At 40.1% G+C, this 16122-nt stretch overlaps 1 protein-coding gene across 1 annotated transcript in view; it reads left to right on the top strand.

Moving 5' to 3' along the window:
* Window positions 1-5702: 5702 nt before the first annotated feature.
* Window positions 5703-16122, top strand: part of LOC115523589 (ceruloplasmin) — a 60579-nt gene continuing 50159 nt past the window's right edge. The window contains 3 exon segments of the mRNA XM_030329729.1: window positions 5703-5975; window positions 13340-13587; window positions 15342-15554. Coding sequence (XP_030185589.1) covers window positions 5830-5975; window positions 13340-13587; window positions 15342-15554 — 607 coding nt within the window. The 5' untranslated portion in view covers window positions 5703-5829.

Here is a 16122-nt window from a genome sequence, read left to right as displayed (position 1 = left end):
TTTAATTTTTGAAGATGTTGCCCGAAATTCACCAAAAACAATGCTTAATTCATCTACTCATTCATTTAAGAGCACAATCCTAGACTTTGAGATTCAGAGATGGACAGGAGTCATAGTCTAGTAAAATAAACTCTATTTTAATGGATACATGAAGTGTGACTTGGTGAATGGAGTTGAATGGAAAAGTCCTCAACTGCATGCATTCTTAACAGGAAGAGTCAAAGACTAAGAATGCATCAGTGGGATGTGTCTCCAGCACAACTTTCTGCTCTCATTTTAATGATGAGTACTCATTATTTCAACAGAAATATTGTTAGTGCAAAAAAAAAAAACAGAAAAAAATAAAGGAATATGCCTTAAGAATATACACTCTTTTGGTCAAATTCTATACTTACCAAGAAATTTTTTCCCATAGTTTGATTTTTTAAGTAGACTTATAAACAAAAATTTAAAAACCCCAATAATATATGAACCACCTGGCTGGCTCAGTCAGTAAAACATGTGACTCTTGATCTCAGGGTGGTGAGTTCAAGCTCCATGTTGAGTGCAGAGATTACAAAATAATAATAATAATAATAATAATAATAATATATACACATCCTCCTTTACTTTTAAATGAATACATTACCACATTGATTTATTCTCCAAGTTTGTAATCAGTGAGCCCTCTAAATCTAGTCATCTTTTTGTCAACTGACAAAATGAAGGTTCTAAATTTGCCAACTGCCAACCAAACCCTGGCCAGAATCCTTCCACAACACAGAGAGACTGAGAGGCCCAGCCCAATATAGTCTGGAACCATTCTCTAATGCCCACAGGATCACAGTGCATCTCTGGGTCAGGCAGGCTTATATCTGAATTCCATCTATTCCACTTACTAGATATGGGGTATTCAACAAGGGATAAAATCTCTCTTATCTGTGGTTTCCTTGTCTGTAAAATGAAGATAATAATAATAATATCTATTTGTGGTATACTGTAAGCAAAATAATGGCCTCCCAAAGATGTCCTCTTCCTAATCCCCGGAACCTATGAGTATGTTATTTTACATGATAAAGGTGAATTAAGGTTGCTAATCAACTAAACTTAAGATAGAGAAATTATTCAAGGTTATCAGGTGGGTACTTAATAGTAGAAGAGGGAGACAGAAGAGAAGGTTGGAGTGATGCACTGTAAGGACTCATCCTGCCATTGTTGGCTTTGAAAATGGAAGGGGGCTCTGAGACAAGGAATGTGGGCAACCCCTGAAAACTGGAGCAGGCTAGGAAAAGGTTCTTCCCTAGAGACTCCACAAAGGAATGCAGCCCCACTGACCCCTTCATTTTAGCCTGATGATACAGACATCTGGTTTCTGACATATAGGCCTGTAAGATATTAAATTTATGTTGTTTTAAGCCATTGAGTTTGTGGTGATTCATTAAAGAAGCAATAAAAAAACTAATATATCTATCTAATTGGTTGTTTTGAGGATGAAATGAAATAAAATGTATAAAGCACTGTGCTGGCACACAGTCATCATCTAATAAATGTTATTGACTGTTATTATAGTTAACATTTATTCATTCTTTCAATTTTTATTAAGCTGTGTGTCAACCATGATGCTAAATGCCTAGGATTCAACACAAAACAAGGCATAGTCATTGGTCCCCCAAGAAAGCCCAGTCTAATTGAGGAGACAGTCACATAAACAGATAATTCCAATAAGAAATATGCTTTCATCATGTTTTTAATTTTCAATATTTTATGATGCTTTGACATCTTTGGGGGATCATGCTAGTTGGGAAAAGACTGTCCCCCCCACCCCCCACCCCCGCAGAGCTAGGTAATTCATAGAGATAGTGAACAGCTTGCAGATGAGCCAGACTTTCATATGCAAACCAACCAATCCCAGATTCCATACCCCCAACTCCTTTATCTAACTCACACACTAAGCCCATATTTCCTCTGCCCTAAATCAATCTGAGCCAAGTATCAAACAACTAGAGACAGCTCCTATGCCCCAAAGTCCATTATGATTATTCAGACTAGCCAATCATAAGCTATTTACTCTGCCCTGCCTCGCCTTTCCCACACAAACCCCAATAAAGGCTGTGGCCTATGCTTCCCCAGTCTCTACTTCTGCCTCCTGAACAACTCTGTTGCCTCCCCACGTGACCCTGTGTAATGTTCATGCTTCTTGTTTCTAGGGGAATTGTAACTCTTCTTTCAGTGACATTGGCCTCTTTATGTCATCACCAATGTGTCATTATCTTTTGTAAATTAAGACCCAGGCAGATTTCAAAGTGATAAGAGCTATACAGAATGTATTACCCCCGCATGGAATAGAAGCAAGAGGGAATGGGGTCAACATGGCAAGAGAGGAAGAAAGTCACATATTTGAAGTTGCATGTAATTAAGCCTTGCGAATAAGTTATTCTTTAATCTTTTATAAAAGTAATTCTAGAGGAGCCTGAGTGGCTCAGTCAGTTAAGCCTTGGACTTCGGCTCAGGTCATGATCTTGTGGTATGTGAGTTGGAGCCCCACATCAGGCTCTGTGCTGACAGCTCAGAGCTTGGAGCCTGCTTCAGATTCTGTGTCTCCCTCTCTTTCTGTCCCACTCTCATGCACTCTCTCTCTCTTGCTCTCGCAGGTAAATAAACGTTAAAAAAATAATTACAAAGTGATTCTGCTATTTTGGTTCTCTTCCATTGCTAACAAATCATATGCTTTGATTTCTACATTGTTCATGGTAGTAAGAAAACAAGAATGGCCATTAAAATATAATGCCATTAAAAAACAAATCTCCTCCATTGTAACGTACACATCGACACCAGCAAGGCTTTTGCGGGATTAGAATCTAGGCTTTCTCTTCCCCCGCCTGTGACCCCTCTACCTGCCAGAAGGTGATGAGCCTAACCTTGACCCACTAATGGGCAGCCAAAGGGGATGGAGCAACCAGAGCCCCATCTATGTGACACTCCCTAAATAGTCATGAACTGAGCAGTAGAGGAGAAGATCAGCCAAGCCGGTGCTATACTAGTTCAAGTCAGGGGGCTGGTTGTCAGAGTTCTTCGTGTGACCCCACTCGCCGATAACATTCCAGAGTTGCACAATTTCCTGTAAAAAGATAACATCATGGTGGTCTGACTGGTCATGAACATACTGCTATTTTATAGTGAGTGTTTCCTGCTGTCACAGAGTGAAAGACTGTCCTTGGCAGTTTGTTTCTCAATAATTCTGATTTATCATGTTAAAAGCTTCATGGATCAACCAAAAAGAATCTGGGGGGTATAAGCAGGAAATCTTGCCAGAACAGAAATAAAACAAAAGCTTCCTTGATTTTAGCCATTATCAGCCCCAGGACCTTAACTGCTAAATGCACATAAGACTCACCCAATCCAGAAATCTTTCAGGCAACAACAAAGAAGGAAAGAAAGAAAGAAAGAAAGAAAGAAAGAAAGAAAGAAAGAAAGAAAGAAATTGTGGAAAATGATTAAAATTTGTGCGATGTAACTCTAAGTATGCAGTTATTATTTATAACAAACTACAAAGATATACCCCAGGGTTCTGAGATAACAACCTTCTGACAGACACAGCCAAGTGGATAAGCTACTTGGTCCCGTCTAGATTCTTCTCTTCTTTCTTGCAATGCTCCAAGTCAGCTAAGCCTCTCCTGGTGGGCCCTCTGCTCTTCTTGTGTCACCCCAGTTTGTGCTGCTGTGACACATTTCTGGAGTGCAGAAATTCTCAATTGCAGCATTATTCAAAGTTCACTTTTGAGTACCAGCTCTGGAATCACTGTAAGATTTGCAGTGTTAAATGACCCTGTCAATGGCTGGTTGCTTATTAGCCCACAGTGCTTATTTAGACAGTCCTGAGGCTCAGCGCATTCTCCCTACTTCCTGTCACTCAGCAGCTTTATGGGAAGGGTAACTGTCACAAAACAGGACAGAAATGTGGACTTCCTGACCCTCTCTGCATTGCAACATAAAATATTTACTCCCACTGGTCAGGAGTGTTACTGTTTAACCATTTCATTTCACCACCAATATAAGTGGTGCTAGAAGTATATATTCTGGAGCCCTCCACAGTACTACCTGAGGTGTGTGTGTGTGTGTGTGTGTGTGTGTGTGTGTGTGTTAATTAATTAATTAATTAATTTGGTGGGAATGGGGTAGACTTACTGAAAAAAGTGACTTCAGGGATTATTGCTGTGATCTGATCACTGTCCTCCCATCTCTCAGGGCTGAGTTTGAGCATGGAGTAGAGAATGAGAAAGAAGGAAATGCTCGGAAAGCTGTTGGCTCATACAGTGGCTTTGTGCCATTCTCCCTTTGGGAGTATGAACTGCTAAATGATGTCCCCTCCAAGTAGAACATTTGGGAATAGGAGCCCCTCTGGACACCAATGTTTAAAAGGAACAGCATCTTGCAAGGCACAGATTTTGGCCAGTATTCCTCTCAGTGGACATGAGGGCACAATAGTTAAAGGTGGCTCTAGAAGGAGGTCTTGGGACATACCGAGCATTGGAACTCAGTTTTCTGTATCAGGGCAATTACTTAAGATTATTATAAGCTGGTGGGAGAAGTATCTCTATGCCTTAACTTAGTAGATCATTTCAATTACCAGACAATAGTCCTCCCAGACTGAGGTTTTACAGGTGAGGAAACTGAGGTTAAGTTTCTTGCCTGATATGACGTGGTGCCATCAGATTTTGATCTTCATCCTGCTGTCTTCCCTGGTACTTACTATTGTCCTTCTCTGATTTTTTTTTCCATAGCACTTGTTGCTAATAGTAGCTGTGTTCTCTCTTCATTTGTACATTACCAGTCTCTTGCAAGCAGAACATAAGCTGATGAAGGTAGGGTTTCATGTCTGCTTTATTCACTGCTGTATCTGCAGCACTTGGAACAGGGTCTGGCACACAGTGGGCTCACTCACTAATACTTATTAAATTAATGAATTATGCAAACATCAGGGTTCTTTCTCCTATGCCAATCTATTTCTATAAATAACTCGGGACAAATACATAAAATGCATTGAAGGATTATATTAACACAAAATGTGCAGTGTTACAACCAGGATTTTCTGTTAATAAACTTGTATTCACTTAGGGTAATAAACCCCTATTTACTAAGACCAACCTTTGCCTTTGAAAACAGATCTACTTATGTCTGCTTTCTTTAATGATAAAACAGAATTATCACCCCCTGTTATGCTCTGCTAGTTATTTTGCATATAGTAATGCAGAATAATTTGGCAAACTTTCTATGCAGATGTGTTAAGAGCATACAAAATAGATAAATCCTTCACAATAAGATTCTTATTGTGGGATACTTAAATTTGGCATGCTAAATATCGCACTTCATATCATCAAGTTGCAATCAAGTATTGTTAGCCATTTCAAAAGTAAAGAGTGACACATTTTAATCCATTTTGCCTAATTTCCTCATGATTTATTAACAGTTCACTGCGAGCAGAGCGCTGTACTGTGGCATATTGTTCGAGGAACAAAGGGAGCATTTAGAGATGATTTTTGCCCTCCTGGAATTTACACAACAAATGGAGGAAAGCAGAGTTATGCACACTCTAGTGGCTCCAACAATAACTGTTGGCTTTTTTATTTGTAATCAGAGAAGCCTGGCAACAGAAACCTTTTTTTTCCCCCTGGGCTTACGAGAACTGAGCCGAAGTGGGAAACGTTATTTGCTTTTACGAAACAATTTACTTTTGTGCAACCTGAAGATGTGTCAATCAAGCAAATAAAGGAAGAAAGCCTTATTTATAAAATTGCCTGCTTCTGATTTCACTTTGTTGCTTCTCAGGCTGCACGAGGGAAAAAAAAAAAAATGAAGATTTTGCTGCTGGGTCTTTTTCTACTTTTATATAGTAACTCAGCCTGGGCGAAAGAGAAACATTACTACATTGGGATTATCGAAACAACTTGGAACTATGCGCCTGACAATGGGGAAAAGAGACTAATTTCAGTTGACAGGTAAGTCACTATTTTTATTGTGTACAGACCAAATTTATAAGTTATCAATTAAAAAATAAAGGGAAGAAGATAAAATGTTTTATTAATTTGTTGTATATGGAAACTGCAAAATGTGGACTTGAAATCCGGGAAACTAATAAAACTCCTCTAAATTCCTGGGCACGTTTTGGTAGGGGGTGGGGTGGGAAGGCTGCTCCACTGATTTCCCCTTGGTCCTGGGGGATCTGTGTGGGCTTATTACCTCCTCCGGTCGATATTGCATCTTTCACCAGGGTTCAGTCTTCTTGTCTGTTTGTGCAGAAGTACTTTAATTTAAATAACAACAGTACAAAATGTTATGTTGATTATACCACTTATTGATTATTAGCAGGTAAGACTAAAATGATTTTTAATCCTTTAAAACATCATTTATAAAAATCAAATACAATTTTAATAACCATGACTGTGCTTAAGACTTGTTAGTTGACTCGCAGTTAATTAAGTTTCTCTCTCTCAGCGTTAGCATGCTAATCTGGAAAATGGAGATCACAAAACTACCTTATCGGGTTCTTTGAAGAGTGGGTGCACCTAAAGCTCTTAGTACAATGCGAGGTATATCAGACATGCACAAAATATGTGAGATAGCTATTGTGATGCCCCCCCCCCCCCCGCCAAAAAAACCTCTGTGTAACTTAAATGTTTTCGTGTTTCAGGTGTAAGCCCTCTTATTTCAAGCAATAGTCACCATACAATATAGAAAAGCACGAGTATAGCTCTTGATGTTTTTATAATGAAGTTTATACTGAGGTCATCAGTCTTAATAATGCCAATTAAATATTTATCACTAAACCCCATGTTTACTACTTTTAAAAATGCATTTTAGGGTTGCCTAGGTGGATCAGTCAGTTGAGCATTCAACTTCAGCCCAGGTCGTGATCTCACGGTTCACGAGTTCCAGCCTTGCATCGGGCTCTGTTCTGACAGCTCAGAGCCTGGAACCTGCTTCAGATTCTGTGTCTCCTTCTCTCTCTGTCCCTCCCCAGCTCATGCTCTGTCTCTCTCTCTCTCTCTCTCTCTCTCTCTGAAAAATAAATAAAAACATTACAAAATTTTTTAAAATGCATTTTAATGCTGATAAAGCATAAATGAACCCAATGACAATCAGCTGCTAAGATTATATCTTTAAAAATAGCTAAACAAGTATCCCAATCTTCATAATTGTTGGTTTATTGATGGGTATATGCTATTCTCATTCATTTTATGTATGTTTGACATTTTTCACGGTAAAAAATAAATACATAGCTGCTAATAATATCTGTTAAATTATTAATTTAGTGATATACAGTAAGCAAAGTTTCTGACCTAAAAATAACTGATTGTAAACAAAACTAATACATCCTACAATAATTTTTTTTTAAACCTGGTTTTGAGGTAGTATTCTTGTCTTAGGAATAGGACCTATTTTCATGACTTCACCAAATTATTTTGTATGAATGCAAGATTTTCCCTGATTAAATACAATGTAAATTATACATGGTTTCTATAGGGAAACAAGACACATTAAAAAAAAAAAAAAAGTCTGCTTTACTCCAAGCCCCCATCCACCATTCTTCTGCTATTACTCATGATTAAAAATCAAATCAGCTTTACTGAGCATAAGCGAAGTGCAAGACATTGCTCCAAGCATGCTTCAATGAAGAAGTCTGTAATACCAGAAGCTAGAGAAGACAGAAGAGAGAGGGAGTTTATTAAGAACAGGGCCGGAGGGACGCCTCGGTGGTTCAGTCGGTTAAGCATCCGGCTTCGGCTCAGGTCATGATCTCACAGTTTGTGAGTTGGGGTTCTGTGTGAGTTTGAGCCTCGTGTCGGGCTCTGTGCTGATAGTACAGAACGTGGAGCCGGCTTCACATTCTGTGTCTCTCTCTCTGCCCCTCCCCTACTTGTGGTCGCTCTCTGTCTTTCTCTCTCAAAAATAAATAAATAAACATAAAAAATTTTTTTAAAAAAAGAATGGGGAGGGGAGGTGGGGGTCAGAGGATTCCTTTGGTTTTAAATATTCTTGTGTCTTGTCTGTGTTTAGGGAGGTTTTGCAACATTGGTTTGACCATCTGTGGCTTCAAGGACAGCCTAGAATCTTTGGACTCTAGATGGCGCTGCTCACTCTGCCTGTGATCTTTTGTTTTTTTTTTTTTTTCAATTACATCTAACTGTGACTGTTGAACACAGATTCAGCAATTTCGCCAACACTATGCTAAACTTTTTGTATAGATGAGTTTAGGTAGCAACTTGTTTCTCCCTTCTTTGTGTCTGATTACCAGCATGTCCAGCGGTTTTAGTTTCTTCGGGCTGCTATAGCAAAATACCACAGAAGAATACAGAAATGTATTTTGCAGTTTTAGAGGCTGAGAAATTCAAAGTCAAGGTACCAGCATGGCCATGTTTTAGTAAGAGCTCTCTTCCTGGTTGGTCCTGGTTATAGTAGCCTATTCACTGTATCCTCACATGGTAGAAGAAGCTACAAATCTCTCTGGAGCATGTTTTATAAGGCCCTAATCCCATGTATGAGGGCTCTATGTTTATGACGTAAGTGCATCCCAAAGGCCCCATCTCCTAATCCACCATGTTAGAGGTGGCCCTAAACCTCCAGAACCTGTCCGTATGGTGAGCGAATACTCTGTGATCTGTGTTATATTCAGTGGTGCAGTTGACTTTAAAATAGGGAGATGATCTGGGTGGGCCTAATCTAAACCAAAGAATTCTCTAGAAGAAGAAGAGAAAGAAGAAAAGAGATTTGAGGTGATTCAACAAACTGCTGCTAACTTGAAGATAGAAGACGCCACTTGAGAAGGAATACAGGTGGCCCTGAGGAGGCGGGTGAGGTCCTTGGCTTACAGCTGGCCAGGAAGTGGGGATTTCAATCCTACTATCACAGTGAACTGAATTCTGCCAATAACCTGAATGAGCTTGGAAGCAGATTTCTCCAGCTCCTCCAGATGAGTGCTCAGACCAGCCAACACCTTGATGTCAGCCTTGTGATAACCTGAGCGGAGAAGATAGTCATGCCATGCCAGACTTCTGACCCACTGAGCTGTGAAACAATCAGTGGGTGTTCTTTTAAGCTACTATGTGACAATTTGTTATTTGGCAATGGAAAACTAATGTCCTGCGTCTCAACCGATGGAGACAAGAATCCAGAAACTTTTCCCATTACCGACATTTCAGTAATCAAGTCTAAACATAAGCCAAGACCATTCAAGTACATTCTGAATTTATGGAAAGATGTAACTTTATTATCATCTTACTGAGTCAGTATAAAATTTTTTTTAATTCCACTACCATTAAAAACTCACTTCTGAGTCTGAATCTGCCAGAAATTATAAGAGTTGGCTATAGGATTCTAGAAGATGGGGGGATTAAAAGGTGGGATATGATTACTGAGAGGGAGACAATATCTTTGTAATGAATAGAAAAGAGCATGTTACAATTGTCAACAGAAAGATCTACAATTAACGTGAATTATTTGCTTGATTCAAAGAACAACTATAATAGATTCTTTTGACTGAAAAACTGGCAAACTTACTGCAAACTTCCAATAACTGACCCTAGTCCCCACACTATGTTCTTGAAATTAATGTTTATTTTGAGAGACAGAGAGTGCAAGTGGGGCAGGGGCAGAGAGCAAGGAGGACAGAGGGGTTCTGCGCTGAGAGCAGTGAGCCTGATGTGGGGCTTGAACTCACAAACTGTGAGCTAACGACCTGAGTTGAAGTTTGACACTCAACTGACTGAGTCACCCAGGTGCCCCTGTGCCCTTGAAATTAAATAGACACCTCCTAATGATCCTTTTATGTTCCTTTGTAGACAGCACATAATCAAATAGACCTCCCCCAAAGTATCGCATGATGTGAAATATTTCCCAATTTGGTCAAGAATTCATTTTGTTTAAAAAAAAACAAAAACAAGATGGGAAACGTATTTTGCATACTGCCGTGTATATAAAAGCAATTCCAAATGTTAAAAACTCTGAATATAACTTCAGATCAACTACTTTAAAAGCAATTCTTGCCTCCCCCAAATCTCTGTGTACAAAGAGTGAACCCTGAAGATTGGGCAATGCTTGTCCTGTTTCAGGAGGTGATTAATATGGGAGAAATGTGCAGTGAAGGCATTCTGGCAAAGCCCACTGAATTTTATTGGAACAGGATGTAACATACTCCCAAATGTTTCAGAGTCATGTTCAGAAAGTATCAATACACACTGTATTGAATAAAGCCTTAAGAATTTGAGGGCTGGGCGCCTGGGAGGCTTATTCGGTTGAACCTCTGACTTCGGCTCAGGTCATGATCTCACGGTTCATGAGTTCAAGCCCCACCTTAGGCTCTGCACTTACAGTGCAGTGTCTGCTTGGAATTCTCTCTCTCTCCCTCTCTCTGTCCCTCCCCTGCTTGTACTCTCTCTCTCTCTCTCTCAAAAATAAATACACTTTTAAAAATTAAATAAAAAAGAATTTGAGGGCTATTTTAAAACTTTGACCTATGTAAAATGTGTATCAACAGGGCATTTTATTTTTTTTTTAACGTTTATTTTTTTATTTTTTTTAACGTTTTATTTATTTTTGAGACAGGGAGAGACAGAGCATGAATAGGGGAGGGTCAGAGAGAGGGAGACACAGGATCTGAAACAGGCTCCAGGCTCTGAGCTGTCAGCACAGAGCCCGACGCGGGGCTCGAACTCGCGGACCGCGAGATCGTGACCTGAGCTGAAGTCGGACACTTAACCGACTGAGCCACCCAGCCGCCCCTCAACAGGGCATTTGAGAACAAAGATTAGAATCTCTATTTAAATATCACCAGGAGGGGCACCTGGGTGGCTCAGTCAGTTAAGCATCTAACTTTGGCTCAGGTCATGATCTCACGGTTTGTGGCCTCTCACCCTGCGTCAGACTCTGTGCTGACAGCTCAGAGCCTGGAGCCTGCTTCAGGGTCTGTGTCTCGCTCTGTCTCTCTCTGCCCCTGCCCCACTCACATTCTGTCTCTCTCCCTCTCTCTCAAAAATAAACATTAAAATAAATTTAAATAAAAAAAATATCACCAGGACTCATCTCCTAGCAATAAGAGATGCTGGAGAAAAGTTACCCTCAGATGTGAATGGGCCTGCATAAGACTGAGCGGTCCAGGGTCGTCTGGTGACTAGAGAGGAATTCTGTCTTTGCGCTGTGAGCTTTGCTACAGCCGTATGCCAGACTAACACTGTACTCTTGCTAACCTCCTTGCAGCACTGAGTACTGCAGGAATCTGCTTTCAATCTCAATGGTCTTCAGTGCCTCAGAATTTTGCTGTTGTTAAAACATCCACTTGTTAAGACCATTTCTGTTAATACGAATGCTGCAGTTTTAGAGGAAGAATTCACACCCCTGTCCTGTTTTCCCGTGCATTTGGATGCCCTTGAAGTCTCTCTGAGCCTTCCTGAATCCATTTTTCTGTTTCATTCTAACAAAATGGAAACCACAACAATTAGAAAATGGAACCAACTGAGAGAAATAAAACAAAGGATGCCTCTTCTTTGTTTTTCTAACTTCCAGCTTGGCCCCCTTCCCATCAAAAGGGTTCATTTTTCGGTGAACAATCTGGAATCCTGGAGTTCACACAATCCAGGAAAAGTGGGGTCCTTGGTATGTGGTGCCAACGATGAGATCCTCATGGTCGATGTCCTCTGGTCAGTCCAGTGCGTGGTGCTCCGCTGTTTCCAACACCTGCTGCCACTCAAACTCAGCCTCCAGGACCACCACTGCCTCCGGCACTCAGGCTTAATTGGATGTCCTCATGCAACTATACCAACAGAGGTCTGGCCGCCACCAGGGTATGGCCTGGAAACAGAACCTGCCACCCTTCTGTCTCACAGTCCCAAGAAATCCCACTGCCTCTGGGATTAGGCAGCTCTCTTTTCCTTCACTTCGGAGCCTCCCCCTCAGGTTACCCATGAGCCCAGAGCTGCCTGCCTGCAATAGAACACAGCTGGGTGTTTGTTAGAAACTATGAATGTCTGGGCCTGCCCCAGAAGCAAGCAATCAGAATAAATGGGGCTGAGGCTCAGGAGCTTGCATTTCCTCAAGGGCCTCAGTAGATTCCTACGCACATCAAAACTTAGGAAATATTGGGCTACAGCTCTAGAGTTTTGAAAAACTGGGCCTTTAAACTTTGCAGCAAGGGAAGTTCAGAGCTTCCAGACAAGCCCTCCTCTCGTCTTGAAGAAAAGAAGGAGAAGTATTTCTCACTCTTTCCGAGGAGCTTACAGCTGAGGACACAAAGTTTATTCTTCAGTCAGATCAGCCGGCTCCACAGGAATTAAGAAGAAATGGTGAGGCATCAAAGATCCCTGAGGTGAAAGTCCACAGCACACACACTCACACGAAGAAGCACAACCCCCAAGGTCATCAGCCTGAGTGTTAGCAGTTTTTATTCTATCGGAGGAGATCCCATTTGTGGAGGGGCTTGCCGAAGTCCAGGTTTTCGGTGAGTCCTCCTAAATGGGTAGATGTTGTTACTCACCAACAGATCCCAATGAGCTACTTAGAGCCTTCTGTTAAGGACAGCCTAAGAATCACTTTAAAAGTGTGATCACCGAACCCACTTTCTTTCTTCCCTTTTCTTTTCTTCCTTTTTCCCCCCACCCCCGCCCCGCACTACAATTTACTTTGCTAACATTTTTAGAAAAGTTTCGAGCAACTATTAATCAGCCACAAAGCAGAATATAAACATTCACTAGTCAAACATTTTCGGTAGCAAGGGATTAAAAGAACATAAGGGTAATTTGCATCCAAAGGTAATTTTAAAACCCACATACACTGCACACATCAATTCTGATCTTGATTTAGTGCTGCTAAAGGAAATAAAAAATGTAGGATTAGTATAGCATCATTAATTTTATGTATTTAGGAAGACAAAATATATACACACTCTGAAGTCTCAAATATCCGGACTCACTGCTTATAAACTCATTTTCTTCCAGTAGCTGAAAGAGTAATAGATGAGTAAGGTCTTAACTGCTTTACCCTAACATTTTACTTTCACTTTGTATTCCACTTCATAATGTTTCTGTATTGTAACATAAAAATCCTGTAGAAAAATAGTCTGGTGAGATACACCAGATTTTAATGGTGGCTTCACACACGATTCGCTGCTGTCACACCTGATGCGGGACGCCTCACATACTTAAAATAGGAGGGTAAGTGCCAGCTCACCTCTTCATTTTTGGAAGCACCCCTACAATAACAGGCAAACATTTGATGTGATATGGTCATTAATTTCTCTTTAATTACATGAGATGTTATAAGTTATCCCCAGAAATGATGGCTTCTGATAGAGTTGTCTTCTTTTCTTTTGCAGGGAACATTCAGATATCTATCTTCAAAATGGCCCAGATAGAATTGGAAGGTTGTATAAGAAGGCCCTTTATGTTCAGTACACAGACAGAACTTTTAGCACAATTATAGAAAAACCTGTCTGGCTGGGGTTTTTAGGCCCTGTTATCAAAGCTGAAACTGGAGATAACGTTTATGTTCACCTAAAAAACTTTGCCTCTAGGCCCTACACTTTCCATCCACATGGAGTAACTTACCATAAGGAACATGAGGGTAAGTTCAGCTCATATTCTAGCTGGAATTTCCTCGCAATTTTCAGTAGGAGCACTTTTTTTGTTTTGTTTCTTTTAACATCTAAGATTATGGCCTCCCCTCCTGGAGAAGATGTGTAAGTGTGTTACTATGCTGTGTTTCCCTTGGTTGCACTTGCTTGTGTGAAAGAACTCTTGGGTAAACTATACAGTGAGAGGCAGCAAGAGCTGGGACTTCCCTACCAGTGCCTGGCAACTCGCCAGCCAAAGAGAATGAGGACTAGGCAACGTGCATGAAGGCCTAGAAAAGGCAAACATCCAGAGGGAAGAAACAGGACTCAAGATAGGGGTTGTCTTAACTCTAAAGTTCCTACATGTGACCATACTGTGGTCATTGTCACGTACCATCCTAACTCTGGATTAACTCTGTCCTACCTAAGGCAGTCTGAGTAGTCTCTTGCATCAGTCAAATGGTACACATGGCTGGATGACCCCAGAGTCGCATCTGAGATACAATTAACAGAAAGGTCATTTGAATGTAGGACTTAGAAACCTTAAAGATGGTATAGGAAGAACAAAGAATAGGTTTGGTGTCTGTGATATCATTTTTAGTACTTGTTGATGATAATGATAAAAAGAGGTGGGGTTTTGTTATGGATAAGAGCGAGGACTTTGAAAGTAATAGACAAAGCTTCAAGTGCAGCCTTGTCTTTCACTGGCTGAATAATGACCTCAGCTAAGTTACTTAAATTCTCTGCGCTTCAGTTTCCTCATATATAAAATAGGGACAATGATGTACATGGTAATAGCTCAATGAATGCCAGGCATTATCATAAGCAAAAATGCGGAGACCATGTTAATTTGAAATTACAAGGATTAAGTTTGGAAATTAAGATAAAATTAGAGCTTTAAAATTATTAGTTTTCTTTTTTACAGAGGCTTTGCTTTAGAAGGTGAATGTTTTGACCATATATTTTTATTTGTTTTTCTGAAACAAACAGTTACATTCATAGCTTAGAGGCTGACTGCCATCTTATTTCTTTTTTACAAATTCATGGCATGGTAGGGTATTAATCATTTTTAAGGCATGGTAGTTATATTGTCTTCATGTTAAAGGAAAAAACAGTTCTTATCCTTTAGAGGTATATATTCAGGTATTTATTAGTGAAATGATATGATGCCTGGGATTTGCTTTACAATTAATTCGATGGTGATGGGGTTAAGAGTGGGTGGGAGTGTAGATGAAACAGGATTGGTCTTGAGTTTATCATTATTAAAGCTTGGTTGATGGGTAAATGGAAGTTCATCATATTATTTCCTCAACATTTACGTATTTTTGGAAATTTCCAAAAGTAAAAGTACAGAATTTTTAAAAATCCATAGTTAGTTCATGGGCGGAAATTTGACATCCTATAAGATGTCTCAAATGATAAGAGAGAGTAGCCATTTTGTTCATACTTCCATACCATGACCCCAGAGCAAAAGTGGTTCTTTACACTGCAAACCAGAAGTCACTATGCTCTATTACTACTCCCTTAAGATTCAGTAAGTATTCAGTAAGTTAAAAAATAACAACCAAATTTTTGGTGAAGCTTCCAGACCCCCTAGTCATTAGCCTCTCACACTTGTGTGTTCAAATAGGACATCACTACATTCCCAAAGGGGCACATACTACAAGTTGAATACACGTTTGCCAAATAAATTAATGAATCATCTATTCTCTCTTTTAAGTTCAAATACATTCACTTTGTAACTTCACTGTGTATTGCTTCTTAGGGGCCATCTATCCTGATAACACCACAGATTTTCACAAAGCAGATGACAAAGTGCCTCCTGGTGAGCAGTACACATATGTAATGAACGCCACCGAAGAGCAAAGTCCTGGTGAGGAAGATAGCAATTGTGTGACCAGGATTTACCATTCCCACATTGATGCTCCAAAAGATATCGCCTCAGGACTCATCGGACCTTTAATATTCTGTAAAAAAGGTAAATTTTTTCATTGTTGCTCACATTGTATGACCAACAGGCAAGAGACAGAGGAGTTTGTTTTTTAACATAGAAGTCAAATCTTCTGTGTTATAACTGAGTAGGTAAGGTTGAGAAGGAGTGAATGTAGATAAAAAGGGGAAAACAACAGGGTAGGAGAAGAAGAAGAAATAAATGGAACAAGTATTCACACCCATTACTACGCTGCAAGAAACATGCTCTCCTGGAAGACAGGTTTGCTGTACCCAGTTTCCAACAGTGGTGTTGAAGAGATGTGTGACTTTACCAGAAGTGACTCCCTTAGTGGCACTCCATGGTGTTAGATCTGTAGTTACCTGCATTGCGTTGGTAAATATAATATCACATAACTATTTCCAGCATCATGAAAAAGACAATGCAGCTCAAGAGCTTGAAATCCAGGGGCATCTGAATGTCTCAGTCAGTTAAGCATCAGCTCAGGTCTTGATCTCACAGTCATGAGTTCAAGCCACACGTTGGGCTTGAAGCCTACTTAAAAAAAAAAAAAAAAAAAAGAGCTTGAAAGCTAATTCTCACTTGAACAGAATGA

This window comes from Lynx canadensis, chromosome C2 (assembly GCF_007474595.2).
Source record: "Lynx canadensis isolate LIC74 chromosome C2, mLynCan4.pri.v2, whole genome shotgun sequence".
NCBI classification, from domain to species: domain Eukaryota; kingdom Metazoa; phylum Chordata; class Mammalia; order Carnivora; family Felidae; genus Lynx; species Lynx canadensis.
The sequence above is the reverse complement of the archived record's forward strand: the minus strand, read 5'-3'. Positions and strand labels throughout refer to the sequence as shown.